Genomic DNA, 21,614 nt, shown 5'->3' on the forward strand with positions numbered 1-21,614 from the left:
ATGGGCTTGCTGTCCCACCTACCCCATCCTGGGTCCCATCTCAGGAGGGGGTGCTTAACTGAGGAGGGGGTTAACATTGGGGAAGGGGGGCTGGAGGGCCTGGGGTGGGGTGCTTACCCGCCAGCCAGTGCCCAGGCCACCATGAAGAGCAGGGCCAGGAGCAGCATGGTGCCCCTGCCCTCTGAGGATGAGGGGGGTAAGTGAGGCTTGGGCCTCGGGAGGGCAAGGCCACTGCCCCGCCTGCACACCCAGGTCCTCTGTCCAGTGGTCAGTCTGTCAGTCTGAGGTGGGCAGCGAGCTGGGCCCTCAGGCTGGAAGGCTTTATCCCAGTCGCATGCCCCTGGCACCATCTGCCGGGAACCAGATTGGACCTGCCCACAACCCTCTCAGGGGCCCTCACACTGGAGGCAGCCCCATCCTGCCCTTCCGGGAGAGTGTGTGTGTGTGTGTGTGTGTGAGAGAGAGAGAGAAAGGAGGGCGAGTGCCAGGCCAAGGCCAGACCCTGAGGCTCTAAGAGTCACCACCCTCCTGAGCCTCAGTTTCCCTACCTTCCAGTAACACATGCAGGGGACTCAGGGCACCCTAATACTTTTAAGCTGTGTGTGCATACAATGTTTTGAAACAGTTCATAGTTTTTATTAGATTCTCAAGAAGGCTGAGGCCCCACAGAAGGGTTACAAGTCATGGGGGTCCAGCCCTAAAGTTTTGACATTATGATGCCCTCCCCTTCCCTTTCTCTGGCCTCCTCCTACCCCCTTTCCTGCCAGCGTTCTGGAAAGGAGCCAGGCTGCTATTGTGCAGGGACAGGTGGGCTATGGGTGCTTTCCTCTGGAGGCTCCAACCTCCACAGAGGGTCTCTCGGGACCCAGAGCCAGGAGCCTGGGCTGGGGAATAGAAGAAGCCTCCAGAGAGGTGCCTGGGGTGGTGAGGTGGGAGCAGAGGGACCTTCAGAGGCCATGGCTGAGCCCTGAGCCGGATGGGATAATCCCAGCATCCGGTGGGGAGGGGGCAACACAGGCTCCATGAGGACATCCTGGTTACATCCGGTTACCAGGCGGTTACCAGGCGCTGCCAAGCTACAAGGACACCAGGCTGGAATGTGACCTGGGCCTCAGGTTCCGCCAACCCTCATCCCAAAGACATGTCTCACCACCCCACAGGCAGCCCAAAGCCGGGCTGGGTCTTCCTCTCCTGAGCCCACCATTGCCCTGGCCCACCCCCTCCAGGTGAGCCCCTCAGGGTCTGCCTCCCTGGAGCATCCTGGAGAAGGGTCTGCCCTGGGCTGGGACCACAGTCACTCCTCGGCTGTCACCTATGCACACTGCCACACGATCTCCCCACGTGCTGCCTTGCACATGCTTACACCCACAAACACTTGCTTGAACATGCTCCCTTGCACATGTTCACACCTTACACCCTAACACCTGTACACATTCCCCCTACACTCACACCTGCACATGCTCCCTCACACATGTTCACACTTACACATGCTCACACCCACACATACTCCCTCACACATGCTCACATCTACGCACAATATCCACGCTTTCACATATTCCCTTGCACACTCACATCTGTTCCCTCATACAAACACCCATACTCCTCATTCTCTCACACACACTCCCTTACCATGGTCACACCTGCACACACGCCCTTGTATATATTCACACCCGAACACACGCCCTTGTATATAGTCACACCCGCACACACTCCCTTGTATATGTTCAGACCTGCAAGCACACTGTTGTATATATTCACACCTGCACACACTCCTTTGTATATATTCAGATCTGCACACATCTTTGTATATATTCACACCTGCACACACTCCCTTGTATGTATTCACACCTGCACACACTCCCTTACACAACATACATCTTAATGCTCCCTTGCACTTATGCCTGAACAATTTCCTCAAATAAGCCCCTGCAATGCCACCTCACAACACTCCCTCATACACACTCACAGTTGGACACTCACACCCATTCCCTCACACACACCAGCTCACTCACACACACTCCCTGGAAAACAGTCCCTTGTACACACACCCTCTTGCAGCCTCTCCTCCTGACACGCTCCCCCCATGCCCTCACATGTGTTCACACTCCCATCACAGGGCCCACATCTGCACACAGGAGTTCACCCCACACACACAATGACTCATCTGCCCCCAGACCCCGCCAATCACGGGGGGGGGGGCGGTGAACTTGGCCTCCTACCCCAGCCCTGACCATCAGCCACCACCGGCTGAGCACCTGCCAGGTGCCTTCAAGGCGGCTTCTGTCGGCCTTTCACCCTGACTGCCCCGGTGTCCACACGCTTAAAATGGGGTAGTGCCCAGAGGCGTTGGTCACCCTCAGGGCCATCTGCGAGCCTCCCTCCCTGATCTGGGTCCCGCACCTCATTCCCTGCCTGGACGCAGGACCGGACAGAAACCGCGTTACCCTGGGGATGGCGAACCCGGAGTCCCCTGAGGAACCAAATTCGAGCCAGGGGACCTCTCCCGACCCTCCTCCCGGTCCCGAGAGCCCCCTCCGCAGTCCCTCCCGACCGCACCCACAGAGCCTCCTCCCAGAGCCCAGCCGACTCCATCCGGACTCGGGGCCTCCCTCTCCAGCCCGGCTTGTCCAGGGCACCTGGCTCCAACCCCTCGCCACACAAGGGCCCCACGCCCTTCCCGGCCACAGAGCATCGGGCCCCGCTCCCCCGCCCGCTCCCAGATCGGGTGCCGGAGTCCAGGCAGGGGGTGCGGGTCTGAGTGGGGGTCCAGCGGTGATACGGGCGGAGGGCGGGGGTTTCTGGGACCTATGGCGAGGACACCTAGACGGGCGCACGCCATTCAAAGCCCGCGACGCTGACCCTCGCGCAGATTGCGTCCCCCCCTCTCCCCCGTCCCTCTGCCCGCCCTCCACCTCTACCAGGCTCCTCCTCGCGGTGCCTGGACCCCTCCCTCCCTCGCAGCCCCGACCCTCCTCCCGGCTTCCCTCCCCACCCCCGCGCTCCAGCCCCCCAGCTCCCGGCTCCAGCACCCACTCGTGGGCGTCGTCCATCTAGGGGTCACCTGCCGACCTCGCCCGCTCCGCCCTCGGCGATCCGGTCCCGGAGACCCGCCCTCCCCACCACCCCTCCCGCTTCCTCGGCCCCTCCCGTCTTTTCCTCTCCCTCCCGCGAAGTTTCGGAGCTGTCAGTCCGTCGGCTGTGCCTGGAGTCAGCACCCGAGCAGCGTGGCGAGCAGGCACCGCGGGGAGGGAGGCCTGGCGCCTGGGTCCCGCGGGAGACGCGGACGTCCGGCCAGGTGGGGCCAGGGCCTCTGGGATGCAGACGGCTCCGCGCCCCCTGACACCGCACGCCTGTCCGCTCCGCCGTGACAGCCTGGGTAGGGCGCTGGGAGCCGAGGGGCACCGGGCCGGAGCGGGCGCGGGGGAGCGCAGGGGCTGGGGCGGGGCGGGGCTGGGGGAGGAGGCAGGGGACAGTCTGCAGAAAGGAGAGGGAGGGTCGCGAGGAGAAGTAGAGGGGTCTCACGAGAGGGGGGAGGAGGGGAGCGAGGGCGAAGGGAAGGAAACGCGGGGCCGCGGGGGTGGGGCGGTTGGGCCGGGCGGGAGTGGGGCGCGCTGGCGACAGGTGAGCCCCGGGGCAGGGCTGGGGGCTCCCAGGCAGGTGGTGAATCTCCGCGCTGAGGGGCTGAGGACAAACGGAGGCGGGAGGTGGGAGGGGAGGGGTCTGGTCCTGAAGAAAACTTGGCGGGGAGGGGAGGAAGTCAGTGGAGAGCAGAAATGGGGAAGGTGTGGGGAGGAGAAAGGGGTTTCCAGACGAGGCAGGGGCCGGAGAACAAGGCCCGAGAGGGGGTCTAGAACGAGCGGGGAGCTTTACACCCCCGGCTGGGGACAAGGGAACAAGGGGGCAGCTTGGGGGAGCAGACTGAGGGGGGAGGGGACGAAGGGAGGGGGAGGGGAAGTCGGAGCCTGCTGGGGAGGCAGGGGGGAAGGGAGCCGCAGCCGGGCTTCGGGGGGAGGGGGAAGACATGGGGGAGGGGAGGGGACGGGGAGGGGGAGGGAACCGAGAGGAGCAGAGCCAAGGAGAAGGAAGGAAACCGGAGAGGGGAGGAGGGGAGAGCAGAGTGGGGGAGAAAGGCAGCGAGGGGGAGGGAGGGGAGGAAGGAAAAGAGGAGGAGAGAGGAAGGGAGGGGGAGGGAAGGGAGAGCCAGGAGGGGGGAAGAAGGGAAGGCGGCCCAGAGCCCGGGGAGGGGAGGGAGGCGGGAGCGCTGCCAGCGAGACTGCCTGGAGAGAGGGGTCAAGGGAGGCGGCGGCTGGGGGGCGGCCAGGGAGGGGGCGCCAGCAGCTGGGCGGGGCCGCGGGGCGGGGCAGGGGGTTGGGAGGGCAGTTAGCTGCGGGAGAGGGGACCCGCTGAGGGGCGGCTGCTGGAGAGACGGGATGGGGGAGCCTGCTGGGGGGGCGGGGCAATGGGAGCGGGCCGGGGAGAGGCGCAGGGGAAGGCAGCAGCCCCGGCTGGGGGAGAGCCCTGGGGGAGGGGTGGTTTGAGGCAGAAAAGTCATTTCCCACCCTCAGCGGGGACCCCCCTCCTGGCCTTCCCCACAAGTTGCCCAATGGTGACCCCACATCCCCTGCTTCTTGCTGGACCCTGTTTCTTCAGCTCCTGGAGGGCCTGGAAGATGAAGCCCCTTCTCCCCAGAGAATCTATGGGTTCCTGGACTTCTCCAAACAAAGACACGGGGGCGGGGGGCAATGGGACCACACCAACGACTTCAGGGCTTCTCCTTGGCCACCTTCAGAGGTCTCTTCGATTTCTGAATCCACTCCTCCTCATTTCCCTCCTGTGTACCTGGGGACACCGCCTTTGGGCTGTGTCCTGGGAAGACCGAATACCAGTATCTCTTCCCCAGGCTTGGCTGTCCCTGGAAGGAGTTGCCCGGCCACCATGAGACAGCCCTCTGAGGCCCTCAGCCCCCTGGGTGAGCCTGAGTCAGAGATCTGGGGTGCAAGGACGGGGCTGCCCAGCTTTCTGCCTTCCCACAACTCAGCAGCCAGCAGAAGGGGAGCCCAGAGGCCTTCCGGACACCTTAGACCTGGCATAAGTCTGGATTGTGCGAACATGTGTGTGGTTCTCACTGGGTGCCCCTCCCTTCTGTGTGTGTGTGCATGCACATGTGTGTGGTTCTCACCGGGCACCTTTCCCTTCTGTGTGTGTGTGTGAGTGTGCATGGTTTTCACCAGACACCTCTCCCTTCTATATGTGTGTGTGAGTGTGCATGTGTGTGTGGTTTTCACCAGACACCTCTCCCTTCTGTGTGTGTGTGAGTGTGTATGTTTGTGTGGTTCTCACCAGGCACCTTTCCCTTCTGTGTGTGTGTGTGAGTGTGAATGGTTTTCACCAGACACCTCTCCCTTCTGTGTGTGTGTGAGTGTGTATGTTTGTGTGGTTCTCACCGGGCACCTTTCCCTGCTGTGTGTGTGTGTGTGAGTGTTGTTCTCACCGGGCACCTTTCCCTTCTGTGTGTGTGTGTGAGTGTTGCTCTCACCGGGCACCTTTCCCTTCTGTGTGTGTGTGTGTGTGTGTTGTTCTCACCGGGCACCTTTCCCTTCTGTGTGTGTGTGTGAGTGTTGTTCTCACCGGGCACCTTTCCCTTCTGTGTGTGTGCGTGAGTGTTGTTCTCACCGGGCACCTTTCCCTTCTGTGTGTGTGCGTGAGTGTGGTTCTCACCGGGCACCTTTCCCTTCTGTGTGTGTGCGTGAGTGTGGTTCTCACCGGGCACCTTTCCCTTCTGTGTGTGTGTGTGAGTGTTGTTCTCACTGGGCACCTTTCCCTTCTGTGTGTGTGTGTGAGTGTTGTTCTCACCGGGCACCTTTCCCTTCTGTGTGTGTGCATGAGTGTGGTTCTCACCGGGCACCTTTCCCTTCTGTGTGTGTGTGTGAGTGTGCATGGTTTTCACCAGACACCTCTCCCTTCTATATGTGTGTGTGAGTGCACGTGTGTGTGGTTTTCACCAGACACCTCTCCCTTCTGTGTGTGTGTGTGAGTGTTGTTCTCACTGGGCACCTTTCCCTTCTGTGTGTGTGTGTGAGTGTTGTTCTCACTGGGCACCTTTCCCTTCTGTGTGTGTGCGTGAGTGTGGCTCTCACTGGGCACCTTTCCCTTCTGTGTGTGTGTGTGAGTGTGCATGGTTTTCACCAGACACCTCTCCCTTCTATATGTGTGTGTGAGTGTGCATGTGTGTGTGGTTTTCACCAGACACCTCTCCCTTCTGTGTGTGTGTGAGTGTGTATGTTTGTGTGGTTCTCACCAGGCACCTTTCCCTTCTGTGTGTGTGTGTGAGTGTGAATGGTTTTCACCAGACACCTCTCCCTTCTATATGTGTGTGTGTGTGGTCTTCACCAGACACCTCTCCCTTCTGTGTGTGTGTGAGTGTGTATGTTTGTGTGGTTCTCACCAGGCACCTTTCCCTGCTCTGTGTGTGTGTGTGTGTGAGTGTTGTTCTCACCGGGCACCTTTCCCTTCTGTGTGTGTGTGTGAGTGTTGCTCTCACCGGGCACCTTTCCCTTCTGTGTGTGTGTGTGTGTGTGTTGTTCTCACCGGGCACCTTTCCCTTCTGTGTGTGTGTGTGAGTGTTGCTCTCACCGGGCACCTTTCCCTTCTGTGTGTGTGCGTGAGTGTTGTTCTCACCGGGCACCTTTCCCTTCTGTGTGTGTGCGTGAGTGTGGTTCTCACCGGGCACCTTTCCCTTCTGTGTGTGTGCGTGAGTGTGGTTCTCACCGGGCACCTTTCCCTTCTGTGTGTGTGTGTGAGTGTTGTTCTCACCGGGCACCTTTCCCTTCTGTGTGTGTGCATGAGTGTGGTTCTCACCGGGCACCTTTCCCTTCTGTGTGTGTGTGTGAGTGTGGTTCTCACCGGGCACCTTTCCCTTCTGTGTGTGTGTGTGAGTGTGCATGGTTTTCACCAGACACCTCTCCCTTCTATATGTGTGTGTGAGTGCACGTGTGTGTGGTTTTCACCAGACACCTCTCCCTTCTGTGTGTGTGTGTGAGTGTTGTTCTCACTGGGCACCTTTCCCTTCTGTGTGTGTGTGTGAGTGTTGTTCTCACTGGGCACCTTTCCCTTCTGTGTGTGTGCGTGAGTGTGGCTCTCACTGGGCACCTTTCCCTTCTGTGTGTGTGTGTGAGTGTGCATGGTTTTCACCAGACACCTCTCCCTTCTATATGTGTGTGTGAGTGTGCATGTGTGTGTGGTTTTCACCAGACACCTCACCCTTCTGTGTGTGTGAGAGTGTGTATGTTTGTGTGGTTCTCACCAGGCACCTTTCCCTGCTGTGTGTGTGTGCATGAGTGTGGTTCTCACCGGGCACCTTTCCCTTCTGTGTGTGTGTGTGAGTGTGCATGGTTTTCACCAGACACCTCTCCCTTCTATATGTGTGTGTGAGTGCACGTGTGTGTGGTTTTCACCAGACACCTCTCCCTTCTGTGTGTGTGTGTGAGTGTTGTTCTCACTGGGCACCTTTCCCTTCTGTGTGTGTGTGTGAGTGTTGTTCTCACTGGGCACCTTTCCCTTCTGTGTGTGTGCGTGAGTGTGGCTCTCACTGGGCACCTTTCCCTTCTGTGTGTGTGTGTGAGTGTGCATGGTTTTCACCAGACACCTCTCCCTTCTATATGTGTGTGTGAGTGTGCATGTGTGTGTGGTTTTCACCAGACACCTCACCCTTCTGTGTGTGTGAGAGTGTGTATGTTTGTGTGGTTCTCACCAGGCACCTTTCCCTGCTGTGTGTGTGTGCATGAGTGTGGTTCTCACCGGGCACCTTTCCCTTCTGTGTGTGTGTGTGAGTGTGCATGGTTTTCACCAGACACCTCTCCCTTCTATATGTGTGTGTGAGTGCACGTGTGTGTGGTTTTCACCAGACACCTCTCCCTTCTGTGTGTGTGTGTGAGTGTTGTTCTCACTGGGCACCTTTCCCTTCTGTGTGTGTGTGTGAGTGTTGTTCTCACTGGGCACCTTTCCCTTCTGTGTGTGTGCGTGAGTGTGGCTCTCACTGGGCACCTTTCCCTTCTGTGTGTGTGTGTGAGTGTGCATGGTTTTCACCAGACACCTCTCCCTTCTATATGTGTGTGTGAGTGTGCATGTGTGTGTGGTTTTCACCAGACACCTCTCCCTTCTGTGTGTGTGTGAGTGTGTATGTTTGTGTGGTTCTCACCAGGCACCTTTCCCTTCTGTGTGTGTGTGTGAGTGTGAATGGTTTTCACCAGACACCTCTCCCTTCTATATGTGTGTGTGTGTGGTCTTCACCAGACACCTCTCCCTTCTGTGTGTGTGTGAGTGTGTATGTTTGTGTGGTTCTCACCAGGCACCTTTCCCTGCTCTGTGTGTGTGTGTGTGTGAGTGTTGTTCTCACCGGGCACCTTTCCCTTCTGTGTGTGTGTGTGAGTGTTGCTCTCACCGGGCACCTTTCCCTTCTGTGTGTGTGTGTGTGTGTGTTGTTCTCACCGGGCACCTTTCCCTTCTGTGTGTGTGTGTGTGAGTGTTGCTCTCACCGGGCACCTTTCCCTTCTGTGTGTGTGCGTGAGTGTTGTTCTCACCGGGCACCTTTCCCTTCTGTGTGTGTGCGTGAGTGTGGTTCTCACCGGGCACCTTTCCCTTCTGTGTGTGTGCGTGAGTGTGGTTCTCACCGGGCACCTTTCCCTTCTGTGTGTGTGTGTGAGTGTTGTTCTCACCGGGCACCTTTCCCTTCTGTGTGTGTGCATGAGTGTGGTTCTCACCGGGCACCTTTCCCTTCTGTGTGTGTGTGTGAGTGTGGTTCTCACCGGGCACCTTTCCCTTCTGTGTGTGTGTGTGAGTGTGCATGGTTTTCACCAGACACCTCTCCCTTCTATATGTGTGTGTGAGTGCACGTGTGTGTGGTTTTCACCAGACACCTCTCCCTTCTGTGTGTGTGTGTGAGTGTTGTTCTCACTGGGCACCTTTCCCTTCTGTGTGTGTGTGTGAGTGTTGTTCTCACTGGGCACCTTTCCCTTCTGTGTGTGTGCGTGAGTGTGGCTCTCACTGGGCACCTTTCCCTTCTGTGTGTGTGTGTGAGTGTGCATGGTTTTCACCAGACACCTCTCCCTTCTATATGTGTGTGTGAGTGTGCATGTGTGTGTGGTTTTCACCAGACACCTCACCCTTCTGTGTGTGTGAGAGTGTGTATGTTTGTGTGGTTCTCACCAGGCACCTTTCCCTGCTGTGTGTGTGTGCATGAGTGTGGTTCTCACCGGGCACCTTTCCCTTCTGTGTGTGTGTGTGAGTGTGCATGGTTTTCACCAGACACCTCTCCCTTCTATATGTGTGTGTGAGTGCACGTGTGTGTGGTTTTCACCAGACACCTCTCCCTTCTGTGTGTGTGTGTGAGTGTTGTTCTCACTGGGCACCTTTCCCTTCTGTGTGTGTGTGTGAGTGTTGTTCTCACTGGGCACCTTTCCCTTCTGTGTGTGTGCGTGAGTGTGGCTCTCACTGGGCACCTTTCCCTTCTGTGTGTGTGTGTGAGTGTGCATGGTTTTCACCAGACACCTCTCCCTTCTATATGTGTGTGTGAGTGTGCATGTGTGTGTGGTTTTCACCAGACACCTCACCCTTCTGTGTGTGTGAGAGTGTGTATGTTTGTGTGGTTCTCACCAGGCACCTTTCCCTGCTGTGTGTGTGTGCATGAGTGTGGTTCTCACCGGGCACCTTTCCCTTCTGTGTGTGTGTGTGAGTGTGCATGGTTTTCACCAGACACCTCTCCCTTCTATATGTGTGTGTGAGTGCACGTGTGTGTGGTTTTCACCAGACACCTCTCCCTTCTGTGTGTGTGTGTGAGTGTTGTTCTCACTGGGCACCTTTCCCTTCTGTGTGTGTGTGTGAGTGTTGTTCTCACTGGGCACCTTTCCCTTCTGTGTGTGTGCGTGAGTGTGGCTCTCACTGGGCACCTTTCCCTTCTGTGTGTGTGTGTGAGTGTGCATGGTTTTCACCAGACACCTCTCCCTTCTATATGTGTGTGTGAGTGTGCATGTGTGTGTGGTTTTCACCAGACACCTCTCCCTTCTGTGTGTGTGTGAGTGTGTATGTTTGTGTGGTTCTCACCAGGCACCTTTCCCTTCTGTGTGTGTGTGTGAGTGTGAATGGTTTTCACCAGACACCTCTCCCTTCTATATGTGTGTGTGTGTGGTCTTCACCAGACACCTCTCCCTTCTGTGTGTGTGTGAGTGTGTATGTTTGTGTGGTTCTCACCAGGCACCTTTCCCTGCTCTGTGTGTGTGTGTGTGTGAGTGTTGTTCTCACCGGGCACCTTTCCCTTCTGTGTGTGTGTGTGAGTGTTGCTCTCACCGGGCACCTTTCCCTTCTGTGTGTGTGTGTGTGTGTGTTGTTCTCACCGGGCACCTTTCCCTTCTGTGTGTGTGTGTGAGTGTTGCTCTCACCGGGCACCTTTCCCTTCTGTGTGTGTGCGTGAGTGTTGTTCTCACCGGGCACCTTTCCCTTCTGTGTGTGTGCGTGAGTGTGGTTCTCACCGGGCACCTTTCCCTTCTGTGTGTGTGCGTGAGTGTGGTTCTCACCGGGCACCTTTCCCTTCTGTGTGTGTGTGTGAGTGTTGTTCTCACCGGGCACCTTTCCCTTCTGTGTGTGTGCATGAGTGTGGTTCTCACCGGGCACCTTTCCCTTCTGTGTGTGTGTGTGAGTGTGGTTCTCACCGGGCACCTTTCCCTTCTGTGTGTGTGTGTGAGTGTGCATGGTTTTCACCAGACACCTCTCCCTTCTATATGTGTGTGTGAGTGCACGTGTGTGTGGTTTTCACCAGACACCTCTCCCTTCTGTGTGTGTGTGTGAGTGTTGTTCTCACTGGGCACCTTTCCCTTCTGTGTGTGTGTGTGAGTGTTGTTCTCACTGGGCACCTTTCCCTTCTGTGTGTGTGCGTGAGTGTGGCTCTCACTGGGCACCTTTCCCTTCTGTGTGTGTGTGTGAGTGTGCATGGTTTTCACCAGACACCTCTCCCTTCTATATGTGTGTGTGAGTGTGCATGTGTGTGTGGTTTTCACCAGACACCTCACCCTTCTGTGTGTGTGAGAGTGTGTATGTTTGTGTGGTTCTCACCAGGCACCTTTCCCTGCTGTGTGTGTGTGCATGAGTGTGGTTCTCACCGGGCACCTTTCCCTTCTGTGTGTGTGTGTGAGTGTGCATGGTTTTCACCAGACACCTCTCCCTTCTATATGTGTGTGTGAGTGCACGTGTGTGTGGTTTTCACCAGACACCTCTCCCTTCTGTGTGTGTGTGTGAGTGTTGTTCTCACTGGGCACCTTTCCCTTCTGTGTGTGTGTGTGAGTGTTGTTCTCACTGGGCACCTTTCCCTTCTGTGTGTGTGCGTGAGTGTGGCTCTCACTGGGCACCTTTCCCTTCTGTGTGTGTGTGTGAGTGTGCATGGTTTTCACCAGACACCTCTCCCTTCTATATGTGTGTGTGAGTGTGCATGTGTGTGTGGTTTTCACCAGACACCTCACCCTTCTGTGTGTGTGAGAGTGTGTATGTTTGTGTGGTTCTCACCAGGCACCTTTCCCTGCTGTGTGTGTGTGCATGAGTGTGGTTCTCACCGGGCACCTTTCCCTTCTGTGTGTGTGTGTGAGTGTGCATGGTTTTCACCAGACACCTCTCCCTTCTATATGTGTGTGTGAGTGCACGTGTGTGTGGTTTTCACCAGACACCTCTCCCTTCTGTGTGTGTGTGTGAGTGTTGTTCTCACTGGGCACCTTTCCCTTCTGTGTGTGTGTGTGAGTGTTGTTCTCACTGGGCACCTTTCCCTTCTGTGTGTGTGCGTGAGTGTGGCTCTCACTGGGCACCTTTCCCTTCTGTGTGTGTGTGTGAGTGTGCATGGTTTTCACCAGACACCTCTCCCTTCTATATGTGTGTGTGAGTGTGCATGTGTGTGTGGTTTTCACCAGACACCTCACCCTTCTGTGTGTGTGAGAGTGTGTATGTTTGTGTGGTTCTCACCAGGCACCTTTCCCTGCTGTGTGTGTGTGCATGAGTGTGGTTCTCACCGGGCACCTTTCCCTTCTGTGTGTGTGTGTGAGTGTGCATGGTTTTCACCAGACACCTCTCCCTTCTATATGTGTGTGTGAGTGCACGTGTGTGTGGTTTTCACCAGACACCTCTCCCTTCTGTGTGTGTGTGTGAGTGTTGTTCTCACTGGGCACCTTTCCCTTCTGTGTGTGTGTGTGAGTGTTGTTCTCACTGGGCACCTTTCCCTTCTGTGTGTGTGCGTGAGTGTGGCTCTCACTGGGCACCTTTCCCTTCTGTGTGTGTGTGTGAGTGTGCATGGTTTTCACCAGACACCTCTCCCTTCTATATGTGTGTGTGAGTGTGCATGTGTGTGTGGTTTTCACCAGACACCTCTCCCTTCTGTGTGTGTGTGAGTGTGTATGTTTGTGTGGTTCTCACCAGGCACCTTTCCCTTCTGTGTGTGTGTGTGAGTGTGAATGGTTTTCACCAGACACCTCTCCCTTCTATATGTGTGTGTGTGTGGTCTTCACCAGACACCTCTCCCTTCTGTGTGTGTGTGAGTGTGTATGTTTGTGTGGTTCTCACCAGGCACCTTTCCCTGCTCTGTGTGTGTGTGTGTGTGAGTGTTGTTCTCACCGGGCACCTTTCCCTTCTGTGTGTGTGTGTGAGTGTTGCTCTCACCGGGCACCTTTCCCTTCTGTGTGTGTGTGTGTGTGTGTTGTTCTCACCGGGCACCTTTCCCTTCTGTGTGTGTGTGTGAGTGTTGTTCTCACCGGGCACCTTTCCCTTCTGTGTGTGTGCGTGAGTGTTGTTCTCACCGGGCACCTTTCCCTTCTGTGTGTGTGCGTAAGTGTGGTTCTCACCGGGCACCTTTCCCTTCTGTGTGTGTGCGTGAGTGTGGTTCTCACCGGGCACCTTTCCCTTCTGTGTGTGTGCGTGAGTGTTGTTCTCACCGGGCACCTTTCCCTTCTGTGTGTGTGCGTGAGTGTTGTTCTCACCGGGCACCTTTCCCTTCTGTGTGTGTGCATGAGTGTGGTTCTCACCGGGCACCTTTCCCTTCTGTGTGTGTGTGTGAGTGTGCATGGTTTTCACCAGACACCTCTCCCTTCTATATGTGTGTGTGAGTGCACGTGTGTGTGGTTTTCACCAGACACCTCTCCCTTCTGTGTGTGTGTGTGAGTGTTGTTCTCACTGGGCACCTTTCCCTTCTGTGTGTGTGTGTGAGTGTTGTTCTCACTGGGCACCTTTCCCTTCTGTGTGTGTGCGTGAGTGTGGCTCTCACTGGGCACCTTTCCCTTCTGTGTGTGTGTGTGAGTGTGCATGGTTTTCACCAGACACCTCTCCCTTCTATATGTGTGTGTGAGTGTGCATGTGTGTGTGGTTTTCACCAGACACCTCACCCTTCTGTGTGTGTGAGAGTGTGTATGTTTGTGTGGTTCTCACCAGGCACCTTTCCCTGCTGTGTGTGTGTGCGTGAGTGTGGTTCTCACCGGGCACCTTTCCCTTCTGTGTGTGTGTGTGAGTGTGCATGGTTTTCACTAGACACCTTTCCCTTCTGTGTGTGTGAGTGTGTGTGTGTGGTTCTCACTGGGTGCCCCTCCCTTCTGTGTGTGTGTGCACATGTATGTGTGTGTGCATGCACATGTATGTGTGTGTGCATGCACATGTATGTGGCTCTCACTGGGCACCTTTCCCTTCTGTGTGTGTGCATGAGTGTGCACGTGTGTGTGGTTCTCACTGGGCACCTTTCCCTTCTCTGTGTGTGAGTGTGCATGTGTGTGGTTCTCACCAGACATCTCTCCCTTCTGTGTGTGTGTGAGTGTGCATGTGTGTGTGGTTTCCACCAGACACCTCTCCCTTCTATGTGTGTGTGAGTGTGCATGTGTGTGGGGTTTTCACCAGACACATCTCCCTTCTGTGTGTGCATGAGTGTGTATGTGTGTGTGGTTCTCATGGGGCACCTTTCCCTACTGTATGTGTGTGTTTGTGAGTGTGTGTATGTGTGTGTGGTTCTCACTGGGCACCTTTCCTTTCTGTATGTGTGTGTGAGTGTGCATGTGTGCGTGGCTCTCACCGGGCACCTTTCCCTTCTGTGTGTGTGTGTGTGTGCGTGGTTCTCACCGGGCACCTTTCCCTACTGTATGTGTGTGTTTGTGAGTGTGTGTATGTGTGTGTGGTTCTCACTGGGCACCTTTCCCTTCTGTATGTGTGTGTGAGTGTGCATGTGTGCGTGGTTCTCACTGGGTACCTTTCCCTTCTGTGTGTGTGTGTATGTGTGTGTGGTTCTCACCGGGCACCTTTTCCTTCTGTGCATGCGAATATGTGTATGTGTGTCTGTGCATGCAAGTGTGTGTTTCTCACGGGGGATCTCTCCCTTCTTGTGTGTGAGTACGCTCACATGTGTGTGCACACACGTGTGAGTGGTTCTCAGTGGGGACCTTTCCCTTCTGTGCGTGTGAGTATGCATGTGTGTGTGCATGTGTGTGGTTCTCACCACGCACCTCGCCCTTCTGTGTGGATGTGGGGGGTATGTGTGGGTGTGTTTCTTACCAGGTGCCTCTCCCTTCTCCTGCCCGGGATTCTGGGGACTGGCTGACACCTGGCTGGCTGCTAGGGAACTTGAGCTGTCCCTTGTCCATGCTGCTGGGGACACTGTCCTTCTGGAGTAGGCTGGGAAGGCTCTTGGGTGGGGTGAGAGGAGAAGACCCCATCCCTGATCCCGATTCTGCATGGGGGTGGGGGGCTTCACCTGGACCCCTCCTTCCACCTGTAACAGGGTTTTCCATGGGACAGCCAGCAACAGCCACCCAGAGTGAGTCTGGGGAAGGGTCCTGTGGTGCCCAGGAGCAGATGTCCCCTGCCAGGGAAGACAGAGGGCTGGGTACCTGCTCAGGTAAGTAGGTGGGAGGAGTCTTCCTTCCTTTGCCAAATATCTGAGCACTCACTACGTGCAGTTCTAGGTGTCTGGAACATTTCAGTGACCAAATAAGCAAAGATCCTTGCCTTTGAGGAGCTTCATGCTAGTGAGGGAGACAGTAAGCAAAGCACAGATGTAAAATAACTGATAAATCCTGTTAGAGAGTAAGTGCTAGGGCAGGGGCAGGAGTAGTTAAGGCAGGGGAGGACCTGAGCTGCCCTGAAAGGCAGGAACATTTTACTGCTACACAGGGTAGTAAGAGTGGGCTTCAGGTGGGTGGGCCCCTTGGGGAGGTGGGCCCCCTGGGGAGGTGAGCTGTGACCAGGTTTGGAGGGGTGAGGGAGGCAGCCCAGCAGATACTGAGAGAAAGGCTCCCAGCATAGAGCTACAGAGTGGATCACCCAAGCAGGAGGTGCCTCATTCTGCTTCTGTCAGCCTCTGTGATAGCCTTGGGGCTGGGGGTTGCCAGCCCTCTGGAGCCTTGGGTAAGCCTCAGGGGCTCTTCCCTGCTTCTCCGTCACACACACTTCAGAAGTTCTTCTGCCTGCACAGCCTCGGGAGCCTCCCTGCCTGGGAGCCTGAGGCCAGCTGGTCAGTGGGGTATAGCCTGCAGGTGTGATGGGGGCAGATCCTGGCTGGTGGGGAAGGCCCCACCTCCAATCCAGATACGATGGCTCTCAGTCCTTGAGGTATCCTATTCTCTGCCAGGGCACAAGGCTCCCAGGGCCGATCGGGCTGCTCACACAGAACAAGGAGAGACTCCCTGTGGAGGAGGGTGGGCGGCCCCACCACCACCACCACCACCGAAGGCTGAGTCTGAGGGTTCCTGCCTAGGTGAGTTTCCCCACTCCCTGTACCAGGTGGAGTCAGGAGCCCAGCAACAGAAGAACTGCTCCCTTCAGGCTCCTCCTCCTGCTGTTCAGCTCCACTCCCAAGGGAGCATAGATTCCTAGACAATGGGAATCAGAGAGGCAGGGACCACCAAAGAATCTCTGTAATCTGAATTTCCCCCCTTATTCCCACCCCATCTTTATCAACATGCTTATTGACTACAGGAATCACGATTTCCAGGAAGATAAATGGCACTGATAACCTTCCGCTGTCTCTCCCCAGACATGCCCTCTTGCCCAGATCCCACATTTCTACACCCAGGTACTCCACATCTGCTGTCTGGACCTATCACACCCACATCCAGGTACCAAACAGTTGATTCCCTCATCTCAGCCTGACCATCACTTCCTTCCTTCACCACCATCCCTATCACTGTTTGCCTGATTGGTGTCATTTTAGTCAACAGCCCTTATCTAGTTCCTCCTCGGGGCCCTGGTGGTGCAGTGGTTAAGCATTTGGCTGCTAACCAAAAGGTCGGCAAGAATCTACCAACCACGCCTTGGAAACCCTATGGAGCAGTTCTGCTCTGTCCTGCAGGGTTGCTACTAGTTGGAATCCACTCGATGGCAATGGTTTTTTGGTGTGTTTTTTTAATGTACGCTCCTATGCCCTGGTGGTGCAGTGGTTAAATGGTTGGCTGCTAACCAAAAGGTCTCCGTGGTAGAGCAATGTGGCAGTTCACTTCTGAAAAGGTCACAGCACTTCTACCCTGTCCTATAGGGTCATCATGAGTCAGAATTTGACTTGATGGCAACAGGTTTATGTACAGAGTGTGCTGGCTATAGTGGGAAGAGGTGGACTCCAGCTTCACCCAGACCTGGTATAGACCCTTGTTTCCCACCTACTAGCTGAGCTATCTGCCATAGGCTACCTTACCTTTGGGAGCCTCAGTTTGCTTACCTCATGGTGCTTGTGAAGGTTTGTGACAAGTGGTGCAGTCAAGTGTTTCATCTGTAGTTGACAAAAAATGGTGGCAAATCTTACTTTTGTTGGACACTTAAAGAAATAGAACACAAGGTCCAGAAGCTAAAATCTAGTTTTGATGACACTAATATGCATTAGGACAAAGAATTAAAGAACCAGTAACAATAGAGGCCTGTCACAAGTGTAAAGTGCTAACAGAAAGTGACACAGTAAGAGACTCCCTGTCTCATTAACATAACTGCTTCTATTTCTGCCTTATTAACATCATAGAGATAAGATTTACAACACAGAGGAAAATCACATCTGATGAAAAAATGGTGGACAATCACTCAATACTGGGAATCAAGTTGACTGATATTTTTGGGGGACACAATTCAATCCCTGACACCAGGTGATCTGCTTCTGAATATCGGCCAGTGAAAACCTATGAATCACAACAGTCCCATTGCGCTTAGTGTCACCACCAGTCAAGGGCTGACTTGATGGCAGCTAACAACAACATTGATGTTTTTGAGTGGAAGAGTGGCACAATGAAAATAAAACAGTATAGTATTATAGTATGATGCATAGACAGTATAAGCTATACATATATGTGTTCTGAACAAATAATCTGAGAAGCGGGACTATATGAAGAAGAATGGGGCATCAGGACTGGAGGAAGACTTATTAACAACCCGCGTGATGCAGATGACACAACCTCTCTTGCTGAAAGTGAAGGGGACTTGAAGCACTTATTGATGAAGATCAAAGACCACAGCCTTCAGTATGTATTACACCTCAACATAAAGAAAACAAAAATCCTCACAACTGGACCAATAAGCAACAACATGATAAATGGAGAAAAGATTGAAATTGTCGAGGATCTCATTTTACTTGGATCCACAATGAACACCCACGGAAGCAGCAGTTAAGAAGTTAAACAACATATTCCATTGGGCCAATCTTCTGCAGAAGATCTCTTTGAAGTGTTGAAAAGCAAAGATGTCACCTTGAGGACTAAGGTGTGCCTGACCCAAGCCAGGGTGTTTTCAACCACCTCATATGCATGTGAGAGCTGAACACAATGAATAAGGAAGACCGAAGAAAAATTGGTGCCTTTGAATTATGGCATTGGCTGCAACAATGGGCTCAAACATAGCAATGATTGTAAGAATGGTGCAGCACCGGGCAGTGTTTCATTCTGTTGTACGTAGGGTCACTATGAGTTAGAACCGACTTGACAGCACCTAACAACACCATGATATGGCGATGTTATAGAATATGTGGTTGCATGCCATCAAGTCGATTTGACTCGTAGTGACCCTGTAGAACAGGGTAGAACAAACCCACAGGGTTTCCTAGTCTGTAATCTTTATGGGAGCAGATCGCCAGGTCTTTTCTCCCACAGAGCTGCTGATAGGTTTGAACCTCTGGCCTTTTAATTAGCACCCGAGTGCTTAATCATTGCGCCACCAGAGCTCCTATATGTATATTGTTGTTGTTAGTTGCCTTCGAGTTGATTCATAGCAACCCTATGTACAACAGAACGATATATAGTATATACTCTGTTGGCACAGTGGTTAAGAGCTTGGCTGCTAACTGGAAAGTCAGCAGTTTGAATCCACTAGCTGACCCCTGGAAACCCTATGGGGCAGCTCTACTCTTTCCTGTAGGGTCGCTATGAGTTGGAATCGACTTAATGGCAATGAGTTTGGTTTGGTTTTTTAAAAATACAGATACTAAGGAGCCCTGGTGGGACAGTGGGTAAGCACTTGGTTGCTAACTGAAAGGTTGGTGGTTTCAACCCTCCAACCGCTCTGAGAGAGAAAGATAAAGAGTCCTTGGGTGGCACAAATGGTTATGCATTCGACTACTAGAAGAAAAATTAGCAGTTGGAATCCACCCAGGGGCATCTCGAAGGCAGACCAGGTGATCTGCTTCTGAAAGGTTACAACCTTGAAAACCCTGTGGAGCAGTTTTACTCTGCACGCTTGGGATTGTCATGAGCTGGAATCGACTCATTGGCAACTAACAACAACTAACCACCATGAATAATAAAATGACAAGTGGACAGTTGTTTGGAGCAGATCTAATTGTGATGTCCCCGTGTAATGCAGTCAAGGCTCAGGCCTGTCATGGACATTTATGGCCAACAGAAACTCAGATCATTATGCTCGATGGTTCTCAAACAGCAATCACTCTGGGAGCTTAAAAGAGAGAACAGACTTGTGGGTCCGGCCCCAAAGAAACATTTTGTAGACGTTTCCCAGGAGGTTACGATGAGATACCAGGCTTAGGAACTGAGACTGTAGTCCAACTTTTACACCTAAACAAACTAGGAAACGCAGCTCAAAGAGGTGAAGTGACTCCCTTCTGCTGGGTAATGTCAGAAGGGAGTTCCAGGTGGACACTGGATGCTGGGCTCTGAGCTCTTTCCTGTTGGCTGGGCCATTGCAGAGTCAGAAGGGGGCAGAGGTAGGGGGGTAGAGTGGGGCTGAGCTCCTTGAGCCAAGCCACCGAAACCTACCCTGGGGCCTTTCTGTTTCTCCAGAGCCAGGTGTGTCAGGAGAACCTTCACTGGTTCCCCAAGCCCTGTAAATAAGAACTCCTTCTCCTAAACTGGAATTTCCCACCTGGCTGTAGAAGCTGGAATGAAAGGAGCAGCAGCAGGGGGTTGTTTAAGGGACCTGGGGGCTGCCTGGAGGAAGAGCTAGGAGGACCTCCAGGTGAGACTCAGCCCTAATGGTGAAGTCCCTGGGGAAGGTTGGGAAGCTCTAAGTCTTGATGTTGAACCCGCTGGAGCTGCAGCCATCTGTGGGCTTCGCCAGGTGCCTGAAATGCTGTGCTTCTAGAAGGAGTAGGCTGGAAAGGTGGGCCAGGCACCCACAAGGGGGATGTGACCCAGGAGGGGAGCCTGAAGGCTGAGCCTGAGCAACATCCAGGTGCCCCATCTGGGAGCCTGTCAGCCCTGGAAGGGCCTGGAGTGCTCACCAGGGTCACAGGCTGCAGTGAAAGACAGCTGAGGGAGGACCTCCGGTTTGGTTATGCCCGGGCGCCTTGCAGTCCTCCGGGAGCCCAGGCTGGGTGGGCAGGGGCACCGGTCCTTTTAAACTGCTCTCCTTGTGCCTCTTCAGGGGACCAGTGGATGGTTCGGAAGGTGAAGGTGGAGGATGAGGATCAGGAGGCCAAAGCGGAGGTCGAATGGCCTGAGCATCTGTCCTTCCTCCCCAGCTCTCTCCCCGCACCCGATCTGGGACCTCTGGCCACCACGTGTAAGCTGGAGCCAGGGACGCCGGATGGGTTTGCTCTGTCCAGGTGGGCCTGGGACCCTGAGAAGCCCTTTGGCTGCGGAGAGTGCGAGCGGCGCTTCCGGGATCGGGTGACCTTGAGGCTGCATCTGCGGCTGCACCGCGGCGAAGGCCCACGAGCCTGCTCTGACTGCGGCCGCAGCTTCGCTCAGCGCGCGCACCTGCTGCTGCACCAGCGCAGCCACGGCGGGGAGCGGCCCTTCCCGTGTTCCGAGTGCGGCAAGCGCTTCACTAAGAAGGCGCACCTGACCCGCCACCTCCGCACGCACACGGGTGAGCGGCCCTACCCGTGTTCCGAGTGCGGTAAGCGCTTCAGCCAGAAGATCCACCTGGGCGCGCACCAGAAGACGCACACGGGGGAGCGGCCCTTTCCCTGCGCGGAGTGCGATAAGCGCTTCCGCAAGAAGACGCACCTGATCCGCCACCAGCGCATCCACACCGGGGAGCGGCCCTACCCGTGCGCGCGCTGCTCCCGCAGCTTCACGCATCGGCAGCACCTGGCGCGGCACCAGCGGGTGCACGAGGCTCAGTCCCCGACCCTGCTCGCCCCCCGGCCCCTCTCGGGCTCAGACTGCGCCTTCAGCTTCGGCTGCAAGAGTCTCGCTGCGCACCAGTGTCCGCACCGTCGAGAGCGCACCCCCGCGGACCCCGCCTCCGACCCGGTGCCCTTGGCCTGTGAGCGGCCCTTCTCCTGCCCGAACTGCGGGCGCGACTTTGCCCACGGGCAGCACCTGGCGCGGCACCTGCGAGTGCACACGGGCGAGCGGCCCTTCGCCTGCGAGCAGTGCGGACGCATCTTCGGCTCGCGGCCCAATCTGGCGGCGCACGCCAGGGCCCACAGCGGCGCCAGGCCCTTCGCCTGCGGGCAATGCGGCCGCCGCTTCAGCCGCAAGTCGCACCTGGTCCGCCACCAGGCAGTGCACACGGGCAGCCGGCCCCACTCCTGCGCCATCTGTGCTCGCAGCTTCAGCTCCAAAACCAATCTGGTCCGCCACCAGGCCATCCACACGGGCTCCCGCCCTTTCTCCTGCGCACAGTGCGGCAAAAGCTTTAGCCGCAAGACACACCTGGTTCGGCACCAGCGAGTACACTCTGTGGAGGCCATCCACGCGGCCTCCGACGCTGCCCCGGCCTGGCCCACTGCCAAGGAAGGGGCGCAGCCCTCCCTCTTCTTCTGAGCCTCTTTCTTTCCCAGACATCCTCCCCGGCCCCCCCCCCCCGCCATGTTTGCACACAGGTCTAGAAACCTCGCTCTGAAGCCTGTCTTGCCTGGGGAGGGGAGCGTCTGGAAGGGACACCCGCTTCTGGCATTCTGTGACAAGGACAACGTAAGGGTTAACATTGCTGGGAACAGCTCAGGCCTCTTGGAAGACCCACCACCCAGAGAGCCTTTCAGAAGGCAGACCCTTTCCTGGCCTCTCCTGCTGGGGTGGACTGGTACTTCTTTTGTCTGCTTCTTATCTCCTCCCAGCCCCCATCAACAGGGGGCGGGAAAATGGTTATCTATGTATTTAAGGTTTATTAAAGGTAAAATCAGACGGTCCTGAGCTGTTAGATTGGTCAGGGAGGAAGTCCCTCCTCTCCACCGC

At 55.5% G+C, this 21,614-nt stretch overlaps 2 protein-coding genes across 2 annotated transcripts in view; one reads left to right on the forward strand and one right to left on the reverse strand.

Annotated features, from left to right (window-relative positions):
* LOC126082095 (SCO-spondin-like) overlaps window positions 1-167 on the reverse strand; it is a 43,905-nt gene extending 43,738 nt beyond the window's left edge. Inside the window, 1 exon segment of the mRNA XM_049894541.1 lies at window positions 118-167. Coding sequence (XP_049750498.1) covers window positions 118-167 — 50 coding nt within the window.
* On the forward strand, window positions 166-21,614 carry ZNF467 (zinc finger protein 467). The gene is made up of 9 exons (XM_049894542.1): window positions 166-196; window positions 2,225-2,330; window positions 2,563-2,746; window positions 3,055-3,376; window positions 4,901-4,969; window positions 14,783-14,899; window positions 15,632-15,757; window positions 16,037-16,118; window positions 19,949-21,614. Exons 1-9 carry the CDS (start codon window positions 166-168, stop codon window positions 21,201-21,203), a joined length of 2,292 nt encoding a protein of 763 aa, XP_049750499.1. The 3' UTR covers window positions 21,204-21,614.

This window comes from Elephas maximus, chromosome 8 (genome assembly GCF_024166365.1).
Source record: "Elephas maximus indicus isolate mEleMax1 chromosome 8, mEleMax1 primary haplotype, whole genome shotgun sequence".
Taxonomy (NCBI): Eukaryota; Metazoa; Chordata; class Mammalia; order Proboscidea; family Elephantidae; genus Elephas; species Elephas maximus.

Coding starts and splice junctions, on each gene's coding strand:
- ZNF467 (XM_049894542.1), top strand. CDS start 166: ATGGTGCCCCTGCCCTCTGAGGATGAGGGGG. Junction 197..2,224: donor GCCCTCTGAGGATGAGGGGG/GTAAGTGAGGCT, acceptor CTCCTACCCCAG/CCCTGACCATCAGCCACCAC. Junction 3,377..4,900: donor GCTCCGCCGTGACAGCCTGG/GTAGGGCGCTGG, acceptor TCTCTTCCCCAG/GCTTGGCTGTCCCTGGAAGG.